Source organism: Pan paniscus, chromosome 17 (assembly GCF_029289425.2).
Source record: "Pan paniscus chromosome 17, NHGRI_mPanPan1-v2.0_pri, whole genome shotgun sequence".
Taxonomy (NCBI): domain Eukaryota; kingdom Metazoa; phylum Chordata; class Mammalia; order Primates; family Hominidae; genus Pan; species Pan paniscus.
The window spans coordinates 75,793,082-75,813,017 of NC_073266.2; the positions used below are offsets into that span (position 1 = coordinate 75,793,082).

At 40.4% G+C, this 19,936-nt stretch overlaps 1 protein-coding gene across 10 annotated transcripts in view; it reads left to right on the forward strand.

The window, feature by feature from the left end:
- Nucleotides 1–19,936, forward strand: part of NEDD4L (NEDD4 like E3 ubiquitin protein ligase) — a 365,125-nt gene that overhangs the window by 215,320 nt on the left and 129,869 nt on the right. For all 10 annotated transcript variants that reach the window (XM_034943816.3, XM_057300460.2, XM_057300462.2 and 7 more), the window contains one exon: nucleotides 365–418. In XM_034943816.3, the coding sequence (XP_034799707.1) occupies nucleotides 365–418 (54 nt within the window). The remainder of the gene's footprint in view (nucleotides 1–364; nucleotides 419–19,936) is intronic.

Genomic DNA, 19,936 nt, shown 5'->3' on the forward strand with positions numbered 1-19,936 from the left:
CTGCTATCAGGCCTAAGAAATATCCTCAGGCATAGACATTTTTTGATCTACAGTCATGAGAATGCCTTGTACAGAGGTTAGGAACCCTTTAAAGCTATTTACAACTATCCTTTCTTATTTTAGAAAAACAGCTAAGAGCCTTCTCTTCTTTTGCTATGCCTAAATTCGGGGCAGAATAATATAGAAATCAGTAATAGGAAATTTGGTTTAGTACACATAGAATTCCCAGAACAGTAGGATAATTGTTCATATTATACAATTGAGTTGGGCGCATTGTAAAGCAGTATGTTATTCTTTCTGTTCCTTACGTCGCTGTTCAAATGATTCCTGCTCGTTTAAAAAATACTATTTATGTTCCTTATAGGTAAACCCATCTAATCACAGACTCCTATTTGAAGTATTTGACGAAAATAGGCTGGTAAGTGGATGCCTGTATTTGAATTTTGCTTCATTTTTTTATTAACTGGATTTTCAGAGCAGCGTCTTTAAAACTTTGTGTTTATGTTGTACTCAGGACAGTATATGTGCCCAAAAAGAAGACTGTTTTTGTCCCACTACTAGTTTGATGTTCAAAATCCTAACAAATAGTTTTATGTTGCTAGGATAAAAAATGTATTTGTATGTGTGTGTATTTTTATTGCAGTTAATGTTAACGAAAGCCACTGGTGATAGTATCAGCCCATATGCTCATGCTCTAATGTTAGGAATACAGAACGGTAGGCAGATCTCTAAAGAGGCCATCAGGAATGTAAACAAACTTTGCTCGGTTTTTAAATGAAAGCCAGACCATAATACTGGGATGCATTCAGTAGCAAATCTATGGTAATTCTCTCAGGGAAAATAACAATCTAATTAACAACGTATAGCAAAAAGTGAATCTACATTTAGCAGGTAAAGTCAAGCCATATTTTAAAAGTGGTTGCTTTCTTAAGAGAGAACCTTAGAAAGTACCTTTAAAGAAACAAAGATATGCCTGAGGCATATAACAGATATAAACTAACATTTTATATATAGATTGACGTATATATAATATGTTTATAAAGATCGACACATACATAACTGAAATAATTATTATTTCATTTTATTGTTTTTAATTTTTTTTAGAGAGAGGGTCTCCCTCTGTCGCCCAGGTTGGAGTGCAGTGGTGCAGTCGTAACTCACTGTAACCTCAAACCCTTGGGCTCAAGCAGGACTCCAGGATAGCTAGGACTACAGGCATGAGCCACCATGCCTGGCCAGATTTCATTTTAGAAATGGAATTTTTGAAGCACATTTTGCTTTCTTAACTATCTAAAACGTGTACATCAAGTAGCTGTGAACCAGGTGTTCCAACTATGAAAATGAACACTATCATGTTAAGTCCTAAGGTACCTTCAGAAGTGACACTATAATTCAGTGCAGTCATTCTCAAATTTACCCTCTCTGAAACTTGTATGGTGTGTTGACTGGTTAAAAGGTGTTCTTAAGAATCCTTTCTGCAGAATTCAATTGAAACTCCAGATTTTTAATAGCTGGACGTTAATAGAATATTTGAACTGGAGGAGCCTTATACAAGAACTCATTTAACTCCTGTTAATATCGATGAGAAGAACCAGGTCTAGAGCCTTTACATAAACACATCAGTCAGTGGAGGTGCCAGGGTCTGACCTGCTGGCCTCCTAAGTCCCAGCCCAGTGATAGTTTGGGAATGTATTGAATCTCATATGATTGGTATTATTCTCCAAAAGAGAAAACTAACAGATTTTGGCCTACCATCCTAGTATCTTTTCCATTAAAGTATGGGATGTTGGGTGATGAACAGTCTTACAGTGTAACTAAACCACTTTTGTTGTATGCATCAAAGTACTTTCTTGTGAAATTGGATGAGAGATTCTGCTGAGGGTGCAGTTCTTGTCTCTCCATCTCTCATCCAGTGAGGACCAAGTGAGTTAAGCAGTATTGAGTAGTATAACAGTACGTTCCTGGAGACATGGGTGTGTCTGTAGACTAATCCTTATTCTCCAATTATTGAGTATAATATCTCTTGTTTAACATGAGGAAAGGGTCAAATTTGAGGAAAAATGGCCTCTTGTTTGATGTGTTTTAGTTCATTATTTTCTTCTATTAAGAGAAATTCACTGTTAAAAAATTGTTTCCCATTTCCGTATCTGAAATAATGACTGTAGTTGAGGTGATCTTGCCCTGGGTCTGAAATTATACTTCCAAACCAAAAAGGACTTTGAATACAAAACTTTTAAGAAATCTTGTATGAATACAAGCTATATCTGAAAAATTGTGTTTTATAATATTGATGCCTAGTTTTGCCCCAGGCCATCTGCAGTGTGGTTACTATGCAAAGAATGCTGGTGTTGCTGTTTTTTTTTTTTTTTTTTTTTTCTTTGTTGGCTATTAACCCAGCGGAGACAATATGTGGCTATGGTAGTACTTGGAAGTTCTAGCATTACACAGACTAGCTTCCATTTCTCTCATAGAGGTCATTTTTGGCATTTAAAACACATGCTTTTAGAAAACAGATTTGGATGTATGTAAACACAGGGTTAATCCACCACACCCTGGATGCTAGAGCTGTTGACAAAGTCATGCTTTGCAGATTTTAAAATAAACTTTTTGTTACTCTTACAGCTTGGTATTTTCCCCTTCTATTTTTTTTACCTCCTCTAAATAAACCTCTTTGTTAAATAATTGATGTTTCTGGATCATAGAAAATAGTAAGTTTAAAATACAGAATATTTCCAAGCTAACTACAAATCTGATGACAGTTTTTTGAGTGTGCACTTTTCCTTTTATTTCTTAGGTCCTTTTTGGTCCTTTGCAAACATAGTGAGATTCCATATTTGTGTCCCAACTGTGGTAATATTGCTGACTTCTTACTGGAAAACAGTCAGCTCTAGGTAGCATTTCTTCTGTATGGTATTTAAGTTAAATTATTACCAAAAAAAAAAAAAAGCCCACATGCACTCCCTTCTTCAAGTTTCCTTTTGTTTTTTGTTGTTTGTTTTTTGGTTGATGTTTTCTTTCCTACCTGACATATGGGAGACAATGTTTTCTCCAGCTGGGTTCCTTTTCTTTTTGAAAAGGAGACACTTTGGTGACTGCCAGTCATATGTGAGCTACACACACGTATACACCTTTTAAATTAAAAATGCTGTGATAGCAGGAGGCCTCTGCTTGGCTGACTGGTTGTGTAGCAAGTCGGGCCCCCTCCCCTCCACTTAGCTATTTTGTTACTTGTAGATCCTGCTCTAATTATTTAGCATTAAACGGACACTAACTCTGTAGGGTGTGTAATCGTATTTATAGTACTGTTTTATTAGTTTGCATTCCATCCTGGTAGTGTAGTGATGTCATAAATAACAGAAACATGGTATCCGATGCTTGGGAAGGGGTTTACCCGGTGGCCAAGCCATATTTTACTTGTCATTATTCCGTGTGGCGGAAGGTGGGGAAATACCGTGTGTGCTGTTAAACATGCCAGGTCCCTGCACTGGTTAGACAGAGTCTCAGTGCTGTGCTCCGTTGGGAAAGAAGTGCCCTGCGAATGTGATGTGGTTTAGATTTATAGCAGCGTGGCTTGCAGTGTGTTTGCTGCCTTAGTCAGCTGTGAGAGCGCCCTGCTGGGGCCACTCCTTTCTGATGGAAAAGCAGCAGCTGGGAAGGTGCTGTTTCAGGCTCTTGCTGTTTAAAAAAAAAAAAGAGCGAGTAGGGGAAAACTCCTCTAAGTCCAGAAGCTGGCATTGGAGGGGGAGAGCGCGGTCATGTGGTTCTGGCCACCCTACCCTCTGTCACAGTGTGGATGAGAGCTTTTTGCTCTTATCCAATCATGCCTGGAATGCCGCTTGCCACTTGGGTTATTTCTGCTATCTGTCGCTCCCGGAGCCGCAGTGCTAACAGTTTGGCAGATGGGACACTTTTTCTTGGAGTTTGTGTCTTTGGTTTGTGACTTCTGGCAGTGTCGGGCCTGTTGTTGCCGCTTGCCCTAGCCCTCCTGGCCCCCCTGGTCACCATGGCCCATCGGCTTCGGTTTCATTTTGGCTCTGGTCGCAGCAACACAGCCCCCGAATCAGACATCCTAGACCAGGAGAGAGAAGACGACTTCTTCATGGCATTCCACACCCTACCGCGGAGAAGCAGCCCGCACCCCTTCGCCCAGAACGGAGGGGAAGACGGCGGCGGAGGCCTGCAGGGAGGCGTGGGCGCGCTTAAGCGGAGCTCGTCCATGTTCATCCCGCAGCTCCTGACCAGCATCGACGCCCGCCCCACGTGCAGCTCCTCCGTGCAGATCTCCCTGCAGCGCAAGGCCGCGGACGGGGCCACGGACGGGTGCGGGCCGCCCGAGGGCGCCGACGATGGGCCTCCATGCGCAACGCCCGACCCCAGGGACCAGGCCTCCGCCACTGCCACCACGAGGGCCTCGCCCCAGAGTGGCTCCCGGGAGCCCTCGCCGAGGGACACCCCCGGGAGCTCCCCTCCGAGGGCAGCCCGGGACCCGGGGCTCCAGGTCAACGGCACGTGCGGCCGCCGCGTGCGGTGCTCCGGCCCCGTGGACTGCGCGGAGGAGGCCGCCCCGGGCCTGCGCATCCAGCACCGCGCCTCCAGCGCCGACGTGCGCCAGGTGAGGCTGCTGCCCCCGGGCCCCGATGGCCAGGGCGGCCCGGCCGCGGCAGAGCCCAGGCGCTGGTCCCTGCAGCACGTTCCAGATGCTTCTGGAAGCTCTGGGAAGCGGTGTTTTGTCTTCCAGTTGCAGCAGCCCCAACAAGGCGCTTCGGGGCCAGGCAGCGACCTCAACTTTGGCTTCACGGGCACAAAGGGGGACAGGTTGGTGCGGTATCCCCGCATTCGGCTGGAGAGGAGCACCTCGTACCCCACGCAGCCCCGAAGCGAGCGAGGGAGCCCCACGGAAGATCGGGGAGCCCCGGAGGCACCGCCTCGAGCTGGCAGGATGGCTCCTGAAATCCGCAGGACGAACTCCGCGGAGAGGACTCCGCAGGGCCAGGGGTGCACATTTAAGATCAGGCAGGATCAGAACGCGGGGCAGCAGCATTTTAGAATTCTTGTAACCCGGGGGCCGGAAGAAGCTCCCCAGAATCCCGAGGAGAAAAGCGCCAAAAGCCCTGTTTCCACGGGAGCTGACACCACGGTAAGTTCACAGCGTGTTTACATGTGTTTACTGATTTCAACTTCGATGCTTACTCTGCGGCGTAACCAAAATAAAACCTCACCCTCTGTTCCGGGAGTTTCCCTGCTTCAGGCCAGTGGATCTGAATGTTTGGCACGATGATTTGTGGTCCAGTGTTTGGTGCGCAAAACACCATTTCTGCAAATGTCTTCTGTAGGTCCTCAAAGTCAAAGAACTTTGTCTGTTTGGGAAATCCAAGCAGAATACCTTCCCCCTGCTTTTATTTTTCTGAATAGAAGAATTTAGAATAAAATTTGTTACTTTAATCTGCCAAAAAACAAGTCAGTGCCCCAACGTGCTGATGTTGGAATTGCATTTAAAAAGCTGCTTGCAAGTATAGCCTGTGACAATACTTTAAAAATAATCAGTTCTCGGAAAGGTGAGGATATTACAAAGGACCTCAGTTTCGTCTCTTAATAGTTAAAATAGGTGAACGTAAAGTTTAGTGGAATTTGATTATCTGTCATGGCCTGTTTGCTGTAGGAGGTCAGGTCAGTCGTTGTTATATAATTTGCTTTGTTTTTTGTCCCATTAAGTAATACTGAACGAGAGTAGTGTCGCTTGTGGGATAGTGACATTACTATCCCACAAGTGAACTGCTAAGATACTAACAGATGCGTTTTTAAAGCACATTGGGTTATGGCCCAAGGCTAGGGGAAACTGATGGGGACTCGTTAATGGTCAGATGGCATGGCGTGCAATTTAACACTGCACACTTGAGTGTCCAAGCCGAGGATGCTGTATATAGAATAGTAAGTACCCTGTCTCCAGCTGTGGAGAAATAGACGCCTTAGAACAGATTCTGGCCTTCCTGTTTCTCTGTTCCTGATCGCTCCCTTTCAGTGAAATGGAGTACGGAGAGACAGCTGCACGCTCCATCGACCAGGCATATGATGACTCTGCAGCTTTCGTGGTTTAGAGTGGGATGAAAAGTTTAATCAATTTGGTTTCTTTTACTAGTAATCACTAGCCAGTGAGTGCTTTCTCTTAAAGAACAAGCTCCTTATATTTTGAATTGGATATTTTTTCTCCTGAATTTCATGTGACTGCCAGTTTGAGGATATGATTAGTAAATGTCTAGGGGACTTTCTCTTTGGATTTCACTTGTGAATTGTGATTTTGAAAAGCGAGTGTCTGAGTATTACTCTAGAATTGTATTGTCTTTTATTGCTTTGTGTTCAGAAATACGTTTCGTCTTTCAAGTAAACTTTATCACTCCTCCATCATTGGTTTTCATCATTTTGAAGATACAATCAGATGCTTAATGAAAATTTATTTTTCTTCTTCTCTTTCCTTCCATGTATCTCCTTTCTTTCCTTATCTCAAACTCTTCTATTGGGAAATGGCTAAGTGCTTTGTCTTGGTCTGAACCTATACCATGTATTACACAATGGTACAAATTTTGACAGTGTTTTGATATTATAGTAGCCTTTAACGCCCACCCCCAACAAATTACCATCATGACAGTTGTAGGCTTTGTTCGGCAACACAATTCCATGCTGAACTTGGACCACTTACCGCATGAAGATTGACAAAAATATATTTCCTAAAGTTTGATAACTATTCAATTATATTACCAAAAACTGAAATCACTTTGCAGTTCTGATGTGGAGGACAAAGGGATTCATACAATTAAACTCAAAAAAGTTCAAACTCATTTGGTTTGAACTTTCAAATGTAATTAGAAAACAAATCGAATAAACTAAAACTTATGTGTACCTTGCTTAAAAGGGCTATTCTAACTTGCAAGGACTATGTAGTGAAAAACAAGTTTCTACACATTTGGAGAATATAAATTCTGGAATAAATAGCTTTTCTTGGAGAGTAAGTTACAACTAGTGAACAGTAGTTTGCATTTTCATATGTATGTATTTTTGTACACATACATAAATTAGTACGTGGTTAGTAAGCTGGTTTTCTTTTAAGCAAAACGATTTTTCTTTAAAAAACGAAACCAAAAGTGGTCACATAACAAAACCGCCTGCTCCATTCAGCAACTTTGTATGCATTTCATATGGACAGGGGTGTTAAGTTTAGGCAGCAGCTGCCACCGCCTTACTTATCTTGAAGGAAAACATTCACTTGGGCGTCTACAGTCTGGCTGCTACCAAGCTTTTTTGGCGTTTCAAATATCCACTGCTTTGGTCCGAAGGGCATTACATTATTAAGTTTACATGAAAAATTAGCTAGAATCTGTTGCAGTTTGGTGGTGGAATGATATGGAAAGTCTTCCTAGATTTGGGAATACCGCTCGGGGTTCATTTGACAACGTGCTCATATTTCATAAGCTATACTTTAGACCTTATTACAAGATTAAGTTGTTGAGTACTTTTATCTGTGCCTCCCAAACATCCTGCCATGACTAAATCTAAAATGTAACATGACTCCAAAAAATGTTAACCAACTAAATTGTTAGAAAAAATACAGGGGAAACCCTTGTGATGATAAGTTTTCCACCTGGTTTATCACTGTCAGTAGACAAGAATTCATTCGTATAGTCATCAATTATAATCAGTTAAAAATTTTCAGAATTGTTAGAATTTACCAATTCAGTCTGTGGCAGTCATTGGTAGTCATTTAGTGAGTAATTTAGTTATTTTCTTATAAATTAGCTTTTGGGTTATTGGGTTCTGAGCCTCTTAACTGCATTAGAGTTATTCTGAGGAAGTTGGACCACCATTTACCAGCATTTGTGCCCCCTTTGTATGCCATTTTGTGCATAATAACTGTGAAACTCTGCATTTTACAAGCTTGAGGAGCCGGTTGTCTAATCTCATTGGTGTTATGAAGTACTCAAGGTCTACTGTGTATATAACATTACACCCGTTACTTGGAAAGTTTCAGGGACTATCTCAGTGTCTTGCTGACACAGTTTGTAATGTAAACGGAGGGAGGAGGGCCCACCAGGACAAAAGCAGTAATTCTAACACCTACTGCATATGCTATTGGAAAAGAGAGCGTTCTTTCAGCTCAAGCTCTCTGGACTTTCCTCTGTGTCCTCTCAGTGGACATTTACTTCACAGGAGTAGTGTAGTAATCTCTTGTGATTAAAAATTACTTTTATTGAACAACAAAGGAATATCCAAATTCTTTTCATTTGGGAAAACTTTGAGTCTCTTTTACAGAAGATGTTTTTAATATACGGCCATTTTTTGACATTAATATTAGTCGATGTCTGTTTTTTACCCTAAAAATAACTCGAGTATCCAATGTATTAACCACCCCCTTATTTTAAAACATAACAACACAGGAGGCGAAGGTGGGAGGATTGCTTGAGCCCAGTAGTTTGAGATTACTATGTTTCTGCCACTGCTCTACAGCCTGGGCAGCAGAACGAGACTTTGTCTCAAAAAAATAAAAATAAAACTTAATATTGTAATGGAGAAGAAAAACAAATAGCATTCTTTTCATTGACCTGGTTTCTGACTGGATTCAATCAACTTTCTTTCTTCTTTCATGTATAGTAATGCTCTCTCTTAATGTGGTCTTAGAATAAACCAATATATATCTTAAAATGTCACCTGTTTTCAGGGATGTTTTGAAAAGTTGGATAGGCAGTGCACAAGGCTGACACCGATATGTTTGTAAACAGAAACTGTACATGGCTTGCAGCATAGCTCATGTTTCTGTAGCACTTCACAATTTGAAGAATGCTTTGTTTATTTCACTTAATATGTATGGCTGTCCCATTGTGGAGGCATTATCTCACTTGACCCTCCCGTGTGAAATGGTGTTATTTCACTGTTTCAGATGAAAGGATGTGATACCGTTGTTAGGTGTAATAACATTATGTGTATATCATAGTGTATACTATGATACCACTTTGTGCACCTATAATGGGAATGTGTATTTATGTGTGTGTGTATATTTGCACAATTAAAAAGTATATGTTAAGCCAAAAAGCAGTTTAATGCTTCCTGTGATGTGACAGTTTTTTTGAAAAGTTTAGAGGTGGTAACTTCATTTGGTGTCTTGCAGCACTGGCCTGAAGGTGAGAGAAGGCTTCTTTGGGGACCCAAAGAGCCGTCCTCTGCAGTTCACTAGCTTTTGGTCCTGGAGTACTTAGACTCCCTCTCTAAGCCTATTCCTCATCAGTAAATTTGAGGATAAACATGTCCAGCTCGTAGGTTCATAGTTAGGTTTAAATGAAAGTGTCCATGGAAGTACCTGATTCGTGAACCAGGTATCTGTACTATACAAGTCTTTCCCCTAGCAGGTTAATTAGGTTAATTGTGAACAACCATTTTTTGATCAGTATGGCATTTAACACAAGGACAACATGCATTTATGGCATACCTGGAAATGTTTAATAAATAGCTTTGATGCTCTTTCTGTTGTCATCTCATCTTTCCTAAGTATTTGTCCCTAACACCAAATACAGTCTTGGAAAAGAATTGCTTCCTGAACTATGCATTATAGAAAAGGACTCGTAAGTATATTTACTGTGTTGACTTTGAAGCCTTATAACATTTTGGCTTGCATTTCTAGCATATTTTTTACCATGTCATTTTGCTGTAATATTTCCAGTGGTTGAGTCTACTGTTACTTTGGTATAGACTGAGGCTTTTGAGAAACAATATAGTGTTATATCTACAAAATTTCCACATTGTATGACTTTAAAATGAGGGAGATATTTGGGAATATGTCTTATTTTAAGATACTGTCTTTTAGAGAGTTTTCATAAATGGTGCAGCTGCTTCTCTTGGCTAAGCCTGGTGGCAGAATTCCTAGTCATTGAAATAAATCTCTAATTTTATTATACATACTGATAAGAAACTTGCTATCTTTTCATAAAAGTTCACAGTACCAGAAGAAATTTACTTTATGTAAAAACTACCTTAAAATGTAATAAATGTTGGATAGTTGAATGGTTTCTGGATAGTTGATGAATATTTCTGTATAGTTGAGGTGAATCTAAATGGTCATGCTACTTGTGCAACTTTCAATGATCTAGCACATTTTTTAATAAAAATAATTACCTGCATATTACTGTGGGCGATACAGGTTAGCTATCCTAAATACGTTTTTACCTTTTTAACTCTTAATTATATTAAGCCATTTGCAAGAATGGGAAAAAGCAGGAAATTCATAGGTGGTGTTGAAATTGCCGATTCTACACATAGGTACCAGAATGTCTACATTCCCTCTGTAAATGTCAAAGGAAACTTTGGAAACCCACCTCAGAGTTGGCTGGTGATTATTCGGACAGGTTATCATCCTGTCTGCAACCTTCTAGTTCTCTTAGTTCACACCAAGCAGCATGATATTCCATGTCCTGCACAAAGGAGAGCACCAGAACAGCCTTCACCTGCTGCGTATGCCCCGCTCTGAATAAAAAATTAAGAAGGCCAAAGGACGGAATGTGTTAAATATTAGCAAAAGCAGGTATTGCAGAATGTCTATACATTTCTGGGCAGGTGGAGATTATTGAAAGATTTTTAGAAATAATCTTCGCTCACCACATTCCAGTGCCAGGCCCTGGACTTCTGTCTCTATTTGTGATAAAATGTTTTTAAGAAATGCTGGCTGGGCACGGAGGCTCATGTCTGTAATCCCAGCACTTCCAGAGGCTGAGGCAGGTAGATCCCTTGAGCCCAGGACTTCGAGACCAGCCTGAGCAACATGGCGAAGCCTCATCTCTACAAAAAATACAAAAGCTAGCCAGGCGTGGTGGCCTGTGTCTGTAGTCCCAGCTACTTGGAGGCTGAGGCGGGAGGATCTCTTGAACCCGGGAGGCGGAGGTTGCAGTGAGCTGAGATCGTGCCACTGCACTCCAGCCTGGGCGACAGAGTGAAACTCTGTCTCAGGAAAAAAAAAAAAAAAAAAAAAGGAAAAGAAATAATCTTCTCAGTGAGCATGTTGAATGCATAATGTTCTCACTGGAGTTCTCCTTTGGAATCTCTTGATTATTCCGCTGTGGCTTCCTTGGGCCAACTAGGATACAGAGGAGAATAAATGAGTAACTCAGTGAGACAGGTGGCCTGATGTGAGTGGGCCTGAGAGTTAGCCCCTGATGTCCTGGCTGGTTTCATGCCGTGTCCTAAACGGGCACTTTCCTGGTCTCTAGGCATCACCATGTTTTGACAGGAAGCTTAGTTTCTTTCAGGATGGAGGATGGAATCAATTGTATTTCAAGAAGCGTGTTTTTTATGCCCTGACAATTTTAGAACTGTGGACTGTTCTGACACTTTTGAGTACAGTGATTAAATCTCTGTGAAGGGACAGGTCATGAAATCAAATAAAAGGACGGATCATAATTGAGCTGGAAGAGGGCCCTCCTCTCTCTGATTTGACTCGTTGCTACACTTTAGTATTCGGAAACTTTGTATTGGTTCCCTTAAGTGCCTGCACAACCTCCCTATTTCTGGAAACCATTCAGTGTTTGTTTTAATGTTAAGCATTATGCCACGTATCCAGTAAGCAGAGCAGAGTAAATTCCTCCAGGTAGCAAGAGACTGGAATTTCCCCCAGGCAGATCAGCTTTTCACAGGTTCCTAGAGTTTACACAGCCTTCTTTTGTGACTTAATTTTTATAGATCACAGTGAGTCAAGTGACTTTTACTTCCCTGTATAATAACTTTGAGGAGCCTACTTTCAACCCACATCATCACTCATTATCTTGCTTACTTCTTTCTTGGGGGTTAGATGGGCTGGGGTTGTTATTAAGCATGTTAAATACTTTGAAATTCAAATTGTTTCTGATAGATTTAGTTTCTCTTTCTTCTATTGGTCATTCGAGAGCTGGTAGACTTTTAAAATACATTTAATGACTCACACATGTCATAACTCATCCATTTCCTTGACATTTTCAAGCGTGATAATAAATCCTACTTCTTGGGCTTTTTTTTTTTTTCACTCTCTCATGTTCTTTTCAAATGCATGGCTAGGTAGTTACCTCATGAAGGAAAACAACTGTTTTGGTCCAGATTTTAAAAATTGAGTTGAATAGAAAAGGTGGGGTGGAACCAGAAATACTGAAATATAATAATGTATATTAAGCTGCAACCAAACAATCTAGCACTTCTTCAAATCCAGGAGGTTTTCTGGCTAGGAGTTACATTGCAGAACTAACGTGACTCTTAAACTTTGTAAGGAATTAGTCACAGTTGAACACTGGAAACTATCAGCATACCTCTGGGCTTCTTTTATATGGTCTTCCTCATGAGTTAAAATGCCTTAAGCATAGTATCTGTTCCATAGGACCTTACTGATTATGCTTTTCCACTTGAATAAAAGAGATATTAAGTTGTAATAAAACTTTAAATATTTTAATTTAGTTTGAATATTTAAGTTGAATTAACCTCTTACTACAGTAATTATCTTTTTTGCTAACTTCTTACTACGGTAATTATCTGCTTTTATAAAATCCAGAAACGATGTTATACACATTAGCACGCATTATTAGGTGCCCAAATGCCAAGGCTAAGGACACAGCAATGCTAAGGACACAGTGTGCCTCCGGCCTGCTTGCACCCTCGGTTGAAATTATATTAGCAAGAGAAGCTCCTGCATTCTGCAGTATGGCATTTCTCTCCAGCTAATGTATGCAGGGGTCATTTTTAAATGTTAGATTCACAGATTTGCAGAGCTGTGAGTTGCCTTGGAAATTATGCAGGCCAGTTCCTTTAATTTTAAAGATGAGGAAAGTGAGAGCTTTACTTTTTAAAAATTGATACATAATAGTTGTACCTGTTTATGGGGGTACATGTGATATCTTGTTAACATGCATACAGTGTGTAATGATCAAATCATTACATACTGAAATATTTGAAATATCTGTCACTGCAGACATTTGTGGCATCTGTGTGTTGAGAACATCCCAAATCTTGTCTTCTAGCTGTTTTGAAATGTATAGTAACTTCTTATTAACTGTCGTGCTGAGGACATGGACTACTGTGCTGTTGAACACTAGAACTTACTCCTTCATCTGACCGTATTTTCGTACCCATTTACCAACCCTGAGTGCTTTACTTTTGCAGTAATAGAGAATATTCTTTTTCTCTCTTGAGTATGAAATAATTATTTTTGAATAATCACTGCACGTGAAGCCCTATCCTTCTTGACGTTGGAAATATAAATACTTAGGGAGCTTGGTTTATAGAGCTTTCAGTTTCACAAACAGATGGGACAGCTGAGGTGAGGCCTGCCTAGCAGAAGAAGCCTTACTCCTGATAGCAGGCACTAAGCAAGGCATTGGGTGACAGATTGCTTATGCACAGGCTGGGAGGGACAGGAGCTGTGTCATGGAGGGGCAAGACTGGAACTAGATGCTGAAAAGTGACCAGATTTGTCTCAGTGGGCCAGTGGGAGGGGCCTCATTGAAAGACTGAAGGTAGATGTGCCTCCCAGGGATGTGGGGTGGTCATATTGGCTCCAAATTGCCTTGTTCATTATTAGCAGGTTTCAGCAAATTATTTTTCATGTGAAACATTGCTGAAGATTTCTTGGGTGTGGCTGTCATCACAAACAATTCCTCTCTTTTCCATCAAATGTGGAGTTGGATGAATTCCTTCCTTGCTGGCCTGCCTTCCACAAAGCTGCTCTCTGAACACCTGCCAGGCCATGCTGAGGACAAGGAAATACCAAGGCACAGTTTCTGCCATTTAATGGTGGTAGCAGAGACCCAGGAATGCAATGGATTATTGTCACTTTCATTATAACATCATAGTGTAGGATCATAACTGGAACAGAGAGGATGAAGCTTTCTTTTGGGGAATTGAGGGAGGGAGACAGGGTCTTGCTCTGTTGCCCAGGCTGGAGTACGGTGGCGTTAAGATGGCTCACTGCCACCTCCACCTCCCAGGCTCAAGTGATCCTCCCACCTCAGACTCCCAAGGAGCTGGACCACAGGTACATGTCAACACACGCAGCTAATTTTTTAATTTTTGTAGAGATGGGGGTCTTACTATGTTGCCCAGGCTGGTCTCAAACCCCTGGCCTCAAGCAGTCCTCCTGCCTTGGCCTCCCAAAGTGCTGGGATTACAGACATTACAGGATACACTGTATCCAACTAAGTAGGCTTTATTTATGGAGTTTATAAAGAAACTGTTTATATATACAGGGGAGAATTTATCCTGAAGAAAAACTAAAGAAATGAATATTTTAAATACGTCTCTGCATTTCTTTTTGTTGGATATGACATTTATGTAAGAAAAATGCTAATCTGTATAATATGAGACATGTTAACTACATATGGTACATATATTTAAATATTATATGTATTTAGATTTAGCAACAAAAAGGGAAATATAAACCATATTTCCACCATTTGAACAAATCTTATTCAATTATATGTGCATATAACCATTTGAAAAAATTATAATGTTGATCAGATCTACAACCTAAACCAAGTGCCAAAATAAATTCAGGATAAATAATTTCATATAAAATGTTTCACATCATAGAAAAAGCAGTGAAAATTGAGTATCAGATCTGTGAAGGATGATACATTTCTAACCTTAGAAGCAGAAAAGGAAATCACAGAAGTTGGATAGATTCAGCCATATAAAAGTATTAAATTTCTGAACCATGAAAAAAAATAACTAAAATGAGGGAAACACCAGATGTTTTTCTTAGTGATTCATGTAAGTTCTCATATGTATATCTTTTCAGTGTCTAATTATGTGCATATTTTGGCCAGTGGGTTTGTATCTCTGTAGAAAGTTCTAGTAAATACTGGAGAAATACTGAGGTTCCCCCAATCCAGCTCTTTCACTCCATTGCAAAGTAGGTCTTGTAGGTGAATCACACAAACGGATTAACAAGAAAGACAGAAATGTCCAGCTCCCAAGTTCTTCATCATGCTGTTGTGTTGTGCCAATAGAAAATATAATATATCAAATTGGAGAACTTGTGGTTGAAAATAATATACGCAGATTGCTGGTGGCAGTATTCATGGATGTGACTTTGGAGTGATTTTTAAACACTTAAATATTTTTAAATGATAAGACCAATTATAAGTACTAAGATTCTTGTGTTTTGAAGTGTTGGAGTTAATCCAGATAAAGTTACAAATCTAAGCAGACACCTTATTAAGAGATCATTATTCTCTGCTTTTAAAGTGGACTTGCTTTCTATATAGTTATGAAGAACAGATAGAAATGTTTTAAGATTACTGGCTACTATTAAAATAATCTGGTGACTGCAGTTATATCTGGGTCTAAGGCATTAGACTTTTTGGAAAATGGATGCTTTTAATCTTTCCGTATATTTGTCACCCAGAATTTTAAAATTTGGAAATTTCATTCATTCAGTCCAGATAGAGAATTGATCAATTGGCAATTTTATTATTTTTTGCTTATGAAAAACTCTAGGGTTACAAGAATATGCTCCTGAAGTTAACATGATTGCTTTTAAAATGTCTCAATTCTAATGGTTAGGTATTAGTCCTCTGAGTTCCGATTGCCCCTTAACTTGGATCTTAGTTTACAATTTACAGAAAATTGTTCATATTTCATATTTTAAAATCATGTACTCTAAAACCCTATTATACTTGAAATGAAGACCTGTTATGTTATACTAGAATCTCTCATGAAAATGTAACAGTTCCCAAGGAACTTTGTTTCTGTCTCCATGGACCACACTGGCTACAGTACTGGATGGAGGGCAAGGCGGGAGCTGAGAGGCCTTTGCAGAAGTGCATGTCGCCTTAGTATGTGGCAGATCCTGGTCCCTGGCCTGTGCTGTTTCCCTCCACACCCCTTTCATTTCTCCGAATACCAGGAAAGATCATGGATTGTCTCGGGAGTTAGTCTCCCCCATAGTACTTAGCCTGTCATTTTCATGTTGCAATGCCTAGAAAATGGGAGGTTTTTCTTCTCCTTAAGGAAGTGTTATTTCAAGATGCTTTCTGCTACCTGTGTCATGCCAGGGCGTGGGTGGATATATTTTTGCACTTTTGCACCAGCGAGTCTGCTTCTGATTTGCAGATTGCATTTATTATAAGGCGTATTGTCCATTGATGAATAATGTGTGGGCATTAAAGCAAAGCTGATACATAGCTTTTAAAATAGCTCATTTATCCTGCAAGCTTCACCCCCATAGAGAGGCAGGCCCTTCAGAAGCGTTTTCCGGGAGCAAGGTTTCTGCATGTTTCCCTCAGTTTTGGAGGTCGTCGTTTTTTGCCCCTACTGTAGGGGCCAAGGGAAAATTGCTCTGCGCCTTCTGATGGTCCCCTGAAAAATCAACTGTCAAAAGCCCAATTAATAGGAGAAATGCCATACAACTTTATTAACGTGCATGCAGATTGATTACCCCAACCCCCCAATGGGGTTCAGAAGCTTCTATACCATCCTGAGGTTATAGGAAGAATGGGGCTCAGAGCCCGACCAAAAACAGGGTATGGTGGTCAATCAGGTTATGGTGGCAAGAAAGATTCTTGGAGGGAGAGAAGAGGAGGCCTGGCTAGCAGAGGTGGCCCTGTCGTGTAGATGAAACCTCCTAGGTAGCAGCCCTCACAGAGAAGGCAGATGTTTCTTTCAGACCTTTAAAGATGTCAGACTCTCAGTGAATCTTCCCTAGATCTGACAAGGGAGGGCCTTAGAGAAAGACGGCGTCCCGTCAGTGCAGTTTCCTCCCCAGGTGCAAATCTCCCCCCACAGACCTGCCCTCTGAACAGCCATTCACAGTGTATCAAAGAGGTATATTTTGGGGTGAAATTTTTTTATTCCCTTCACCCCTAGTTTATCATGTGTTTCCTTGATGGGCTGAGGGCTTGACAGATGAGCAGATAGACACAATCTTAGTTCATGGAAAAGGCAAGAATAGAGATGGGTAGCGGAGAGTTTTTAAGTTGCTGCTGATGAAATAGACACTCCTTTGTCTCAGCTGCTGAAAATTTTCTTTAGAACTTGGATTTAAATAAAGAAATAGGCATCATGCTTTGTAATGAAGTCCTGTGGTCATCGTAAGTGGTCACAGCCAGTTTATCCTCAGGCTTCTTTAAGCTGACCAGTTAAGGTTTCTGCAGAGGTTCTGTGTTTGAGGGAGGAGAGGAAGTCCTTGGGGAGGAGGGGAGCGTTCTATGGGAGACAGTGCTCTTGGGAGCATTCTTTCAATCTGATACCCATGCAAGGGTGATGACAAGGTATGGCCTTCAGTGACTCAGAGCCTCCTCCCTTCCCAAGCCTCAGGCCTGAAAGTCTGGTGATCCTCCCTGGCAGAAACCTCACTGGGGATCATTTTTTCCTTTTGAACAAGTTTCTTACTTTGCCTAATGTGTTCCAATCTTCTGTCAGTGGCCAGGTGACATCTGTTGGAATGCTGATGTGTGTTGCCAAGCAAAACAGATGCAGGAAGACTTGCCCAAAGTGGGGGAAGAGAGGGAGGAAAGGGAGGAAAAGTGGGAGGTAGAGTGTGTTAGCTGGGGAGATGGGATCGAGCAGTATTTATCTATAGAACAGATATCAAAGATTGGGTAAATCATGGCTTAAAACTCTCAGAAAAGCATTCTAGGTTCTTGCACATCTTTGCAAGGCTACTGAATGGCTCATTTTTTATTTCCCACCCTGCATTCAGAGTGGTGTTTAAATGGCTCACTGCAGCAAAAAGGATTAGGTATTACCCTTGTGCTCAACACAAGTCTGTGGTCAGCAGATTTTTAACTTTATCCTAGTTTATTGATATTTCTGTCAGTGAACAGGTTTAACTCTTAATGGAATAGAATCTACCAAGAATAATGCAGACTGGATAAAAAGAATTTCACTGATTTTGATTATTTAGCACATTAAAGGGGACCCCTGGCCAGAAGTAGATGTATTGCTTGGGAGAGGAGGGCATAGTACCCAGGTGGTACTTCAGGGATTCTGATTTTCAGTCAGGGTTGAGAAAAACTGATTTAAGAAGTTAATGCTACTGACAGCCTAAATCTGGGTTTCCTTGATAACCTTTGGTGTAAATACTGATTTAATGCATTTTTTTTCTCACCCACTTTTCCTTCATCACCCCAAATCTATATTGTGTTCACATGGTTCCTCTTTCTAGAGGTGGGAGATGTCCTTTTATGGCTCAGAGGTCCACAAAATAAACTTCCATTCAAGCAAGGTTGTAAAATACCTATGCATTAAGAGCAGTCCAGTTGAATATTTGCAAAGCATATATAAAAGAGCTTCTCTCCTAAAATAACTGAAATGAAAGGATTAATTTTCTCTCAGTTTCCTACTGCAAGAAGTAAGTAAAAGTGGAATTCCAATTCTAGCCATGGCAAGACCGGTCTATCCTGTTATGTCTTGTGTGCCAATACCACTTTTCTCCAGGTAACTAAAGTATCTCCCTGCTGTAAATATTAACTGAGTGCGTTTTTGTGGCTTTTGATAACTCCACGTCTTGAAAGTGTTGGCCAGTTGTCAAATTTTCATGAATTTCAGAGAAGTGGGTTATAGGTGGTTTCTCTCACGGTATTTAAAGCAAAGTAGTAAAGAGGAAAAAGAATGAAAAGGTAACCTGGGTCAACTCATTTTTTAGGGCGCACAGAAGTGTGGTAGCGGAGCCTGGACGTCAGGTGGCCTGAAGCCCAACCACCAGCTCCCCCAGCACAGGAGAGTGCAAACTGTAGCTCAGTCTTGGCCATCTGGGGTCTTCTGCAAATGAACTGCCCATAGTCTGGCCAATAGTTCACACTGTTGTATTGCTGTCTTTCATTCTCTCTTAAGTAGAGCGTTCTGAACATATCTGAACAATTTTTTGACATGCTGTTACTCTCCTAGCCACGGGTTATTTTATGACCTAGTCATTCTTTACATAAATAAACATTTATCAACAGTGCTGTCTGGGCCTAGTAAGGTATATAGCCTGCTTTGTTTCTGCATAAAAGTTCTTAGACTGCCATGATCTTGAGATGTTTGCTGCTTATTGTTTCTTTCTGATTTCTATTGCTTATCAGTTACTACTACTTGTGGCTCCAAGGATAGAGGCCAATTCCCTTTTCTAATTTGCTGCCTCTCATCTGCTTGAAGTTTAGGTGTTTAGTCAAGCTCACTAGCATTGTTTATAAAGGAAGAATAAATAGGTTGAGAGTGAGGACTTAGGGTAGTTACCTTTTTAATAATGTATATGATCTGTCTTTGGTCTTTCTCCCTCATATCTCTGCTGATTTTACTCTCGTCCTCCTGGAACATCTCTGGAATCAGATAGATTTTTGTAAGATTTGGATGTAAGAATTCAGTGGAATAATATATACCAGCTGTTTAGCCTAGTGCTCGGCACATATTAATGCTTAATATTAGCTCTTATTATTATTGTTTTTTCCCTGAAAGAGAAAATCTTAATTCTTCACAGATGTTTAGGAATTGGATATGTAGCAACCCTATCCACTGAATTAGTATCAGCAAACACATTTTTAGTTCATCTTGATTTTTATCTTCATCGGGATTATGCCTTTATCCCTTTAGGGTTAATGAATTTCCTACTGTACTGTTATGGAAGAACCCTGAAAAAAAAATCAATAAAATGTATCCTTAAAAAAGATTTTATGATTCACTTGACTACCAGGTGTCAGCAACTTTTATTTTTATTACTTTAAGTTAGAAGGACTTTGAAGGTTTTCGTGGTTTATGCTCTTCTTTTTTAAAGGCCAAACCAAGATCACTTTTTGGTAATGGCTACCTTTCCTCTGAATGTATTTCTCAAAAAGTTCTTTCTGGTTTTTATTAAACCCAAACAGTTGTTATAATTTAAAAGTTACCCTTTTAGAGTGAGATTAGCTAGAAAAGAAATTAAGGATTATTTTAAGTAACTCAGCAAGTAACCTTTTCCAAGAAGCTT